Below are 4,971 nucleotides of genomic sequence, written 5' to 3'. Positions count from 1 at the left end.
CCCCCCCCCCCCCCCCCCGTGCGTTGGTTGCCTGACTTTCTAGACCAGTCAACAGTGTGGCAGTCATGATGGACGTGTCAGTCATGATTTTAATGTATCTTATTCATTAACACTTTGATTGTATTATACTGTACTTCATGTGAGTAACTCTGCTTGTTTGCAGAGTATCTGCAACCACAAAACAAACATGATAACCAATATGGAAAAAGTTCCATATTAGTTTACTTGTCTGTGCCTATGAAGCCAACTTCAGTTTCTCCCTCACCAGAGAGCATTTTCTGGCATTTTTCTCAAGCACATTGTGTTCTCAAAACTAGCAGAAAAGTGATATCTTTACTCTAAATCAATGAAGAAAAGCTTCCTGTGTTGACACTCTTGCATCCACTGTCTAAAACTAACCTCCGAGTGCTAAGCTGTTAATGTGACTCATGCGGCCTGATTTAGTGAGAACATCTGCTTTGAAGAACCACAGAGCTGTTAACTGTGTGATCTTAGCTTGTAAGAGACAAAACACACTGACGTTCATGTTTCATTGGCAGGATTTTGTAACTGTCGCAAATTTTAAATATGATAATGGAACACTTCCAGAGTGTTATGTATACATACAAGACGGGACGTTGCCGTTGCTTTATTAAGACAACCGGGTGTGTAATTCATTTTAATGGGCGTAATTGATTTATTGCACAGAGCAGATGTTAACTGGCTGCCACGTGTTCCACTCGTGTACGCAGTGAAACAAAGGTGTTTGACACCGTTAGGATCAGGATATGAAGGAATTCAGGAGAGCCTCGCCACATAGGGTCAAATAAATTTCATGTGATAAAAGATGACTGTTTGGTTTTTCTCAAACACAGAGAAAGACTAGCTACTGAAGCCTGTGTGACCAAAGATAATGCTGTATTTTTAATTTAGTGAGGGTTCAGTGAAATGGCTACAAATATGAACTGCACATCATAATTAAAAAGTTGTCTTTTAGGCCTAATGTGTTCACTTTCCATTCTCCAGGTCTACTCCCAGAATTCCACTGCAATGCCGCCTGCCATAGCCTTCACATCCCCAGCCGTGGACCTGTACAACCGCACGCAGTACTGCAAGTGGCCCTGTGAGTGCCCTGATGTAGCCCCTACCTGTCCGCTGGGCGTGAGCCTCCTCATGGATGGCTGTGAATGCTGCAAGACCTGTGCCCGGCAGGTGGGCGAGGTGTGCAACGAGGCAGACACATGCGACTACCACAAGGGACTGTACTGCGACTACAGCTCGGACAAGCCTAGGTACGAAAAAGGAGTGTGTGCATGTAAGTGTCACTCAACAAAACCCGACAAAACAAAGATTTTACACAGTTTATTTTCTGATGTGTTCTTGGATCACTGTCCACACCGCAGCACAGACTGCAAGTGACCAGTTTACGTTTCAGTAGAGCGGGTGTTTGCTGCCATATCAACACTGGTTGCCCTAACAACACAACACAACACTTATTTTTAAAATACTATACTATGGCTGTTTTATCACTTTTTGACATATTATTCTGTCATTTCTATCACTTTTTTGACATGCTATAATATGACATCTTCAACATACTATAGTATTATTCCTTTTGACATACTAGATTATGGCTTTTTTATAATTTTTTTGACAAACTATATTTACGTCTTTTGTTATCACTCTTTTGACATACTATATTATAATCCTTTTTTTAATTTTGTTGACATACTATACTATGGCTCTATTTTATTTTTTCTAACATACTATACTATGGCTTTTTAATTAATTTTTTCAACATAATGGAATGTGACTTTTTATCACTCTCTTCAACATACTATAGTATGGCTTTTTATAACTTTTTTCGACAAACTATACTATGGTGTTTTTAATCACTTTTTTCCACATACTACATATATTATGGCTTTTTTATAATTTTTTTGACAAACGATACTACGGCTTTTTATAGCTTTTTTGACATACTATGTTATCATTCTTTTTGACATACTATACTATGGCTTTTGTTGTCACTTTTTTTGACATACTACAAAGTGACTTTTTTGTTAAGTTTGTTGACATACTATACTATGGCTTTTTTTTTTTTTTTTTGACATACTATATTATGGCTTTTTTTTCTTCGACATACTATACTATGGCTTTTATATCACTTTTTTCAACATACTGTAATATGACTTTTCATCACTCTTTTAACATACTATACTATGGCTTTTTATCACTTTTTTGACGTTGTATATCATTATTCTTTTTGACGTACTACATTATGTTTTTTTTATCACTTTTTGACAAACTATACTGTGGTGTGGCAATCACTTTTTTCAACATACATATATATGACTTTTTATCACTTTTTTGTATACTTTAATATTTCTTTTTTGACATACTATGTTACTATGCAAAAAAAAAAAACACTTTTAACATGTTATATGACTTTTACCAATGACTGGTTGCTATGGTTGGGAGGTAGAATGGGTGTCTTGTATTCACAAGTTTGGTAGATAAATACCAGGCTTTATATTTACTTTCTTCAACATACTATACTATGGCTGTTTTATCACTTTTTTACGTACTATAGTATGGCCTTTTATCGCTTTTTTTGACAAACTAAACTATGGTGTTTTTAATCACTTTTTCAACATACTATACTATGACTTTATTATTACTTTTATTTTAAATACTTTACTATTGCTTTTTTATCACTTTTTGACGTACTACAGTATGTATTTTTATTCTTTTCGACATACAACACTATGGCTTTATTATTGACTTTTTTGAACATGCTATACTATGACATTTTACAGCTACTATACTATGGCTGGGAGAAAGAATGGTTGTTCTATAACCACAAGCTTGGCGGATCAATCCCAAGCTCCTCTGGCCACATGTCAAAATGTCCCTGACTTTGGCCACACTTTATCTTTTTTCGACATGGTATGATACAAATTTCTTTATTTATTTTTTGACATACTGTACTATGGCTTTTTTATTACTTTTTCAACATACTATACTATGGCTTTTTTTATCAGACTATAACATGGATTTTTTATCACTTTTTTTGACATACTATGTCTTTTTATCACTTCTTTTTGAACTACTATACTATACTATGGCTGTTCTTTTCGACATGCTATAGTATGACATTTTCAACATACTATACTAGGACTTTTCATCACTTCATCATACCCTTGCTTTTTATCACTTTTTTTGACATACTTTATTATTATTCTTTTCAACCTACTACACTATGGCTTCGTTATTACTTTTTTCGACATACTATACTATGGTTTTTTATCATTTTTTGACATACTATGCTATGGCATTTTATCACTTTTTGACACACTATACTATGACTTTTTATCATTTTTTGACATACTATACTATGGCTTTTTATCACTTTTTGACACACTATACTATGACTTTTTATCACTTTTTGACATACTATACTATGGCTTTTTATCACTTTTTGACATACTATACTATGGCTTTTTATCACTTTTTGACATACTATACTATGACTTTTTATCACTTTTTGACATACTATACTATGGCTTTTTATCACTTTTTGACACACTATACTATGACTTTTTATCACTTTTTGACATATTAAACTGTGACCCTTTATATCACAGTATAAATGACATGCTATACTATGACTTTTCATCACTTTTTGACACACTATACTATGGCTTTTCATCACTTTTTGACAAACTATACTATGACTTTTTATCATTTTTTGACATACTATACTATGGCTTTTTATCACTTTTTGACATACTATACTATGGCTTTTTATCACTTTTTGACATTCTATACAATGGCTTTTTATAATTTTTTGACATACTATACTATGGCTTTTTATCACTTTTTGACATACTATACTATGGCTTTTTATAATTTTTTGACATACAATACCTTGGCTTTTTTTTCACCTTTTTGACATACTACACTATGGCTTCATTATTACTTTTTGACATACAATACTATGGCTTTTTATCATTTTTTGACATACTATACTATTACTTTTTATTAATTTTGGACATAATATACTATGGCTTTTAATCACTTTTTAACATTCTATACTATGACTTTTCATCACTTTTTGACATTCTATACTATGGCTTTTTATCACTTTTTGACATACTATACTATGGCTTTTTATCACTTTTTGACGCACTATACTATGGCTTTTTATCACTTTTTGACAAACTATACTATGGCTTTTTATCATTTTTTGACATACTATACTATGGCTTTTCATCATTTTTTGACATACTATACCTTGGCTTTTTTTTCACCTTTTTGACATACTACACTATGGCTTCATTATTACTTTTTGACATACAATACTATGGCTTTTTATCATTTTTTGACATACTATACTATGACTTTTTATTAATTTTGGAGATAATATACTATGGCTTTTAATCACTTTTTGACATACTATACTATGACTTTTTATTAATTTTGGACATAATATACTATGGCTTTTAATCACTTTTTAATATTCTATACTATGACTTTTTATCACTTTTTGACATACTATACTATGGCTTTTTATCACTTTTTGACACACTATACTATTACTTTTTATCACTTTTTGACATATTAAACTGTGACTCTTTATCACTTTTTGACATACTATACAATGACTTTTCATCACTTTTTGACGCACTATACTATGGCTTTTTATCACTTTTTGACAAACTATACTATGGCTTTTTATCATTTTTTGACATACTATACTATGGCTTTTCATCATTTTTTGACATACTATACAATGACTTTTCATCACTTTTTGACAAACTATACTATGGCTTTTTATTACTTTTTGACATACTATACTATGGCTTTTTATCATTTTTTGACATACTATACTATGGCTTTTCATAATTTTTTGACATACTATACTATGGCTTTTTATCACTTTTGAAATACTATACTATGGCTTTTTATAATTTTTTGACATACTATACC

The 4,971-nt window shown here is 31.8% G+C and overlaps 1 protein-coding gene across 1 annotated transcript in view; it reads left to right on the top strand.

Annotated features, from left to right (window-relative positions):
- Window positions 1-4,971, top strand: part of ccn4a (cellular communication network factor 4a) — a 12,214-nt gene that overhangs the window by 2,611 nt on the left and 4,632 nt on the right. The window contains exon 2 of the mRNA XM_034891358.1: window positions 1,006-1,294. Within this exon, the coding sequence (XP_034747249.1) occupies window positions 1,006-1,294 (289 nt within the window). The remainder of the gene's footprint in view (window positions 1-1,005; window positions 1,295-4,971) is intronic.

The sequence above is a fragment of the Etheostoma cragini genome, chromosome 14 (assembly GCF_013103735.1).
Source record: "Etheostoma cragini isolate CJK2018 chromosome 14, CSU_Ecrag_1.0, whole genome shotgun sequence".
NCBI classification, from domain to species: Eukaryota; Metazoa; Chordata; class Actinopteri; order Perciformes; family Percidae; genus Etheostoma; species Etheostoma cragini.
The sequence above is the reverse complement of the archived record's forward strand: the minus strand, read 5'-3'. Positions and strand labels throughout refer to the sequence as shown.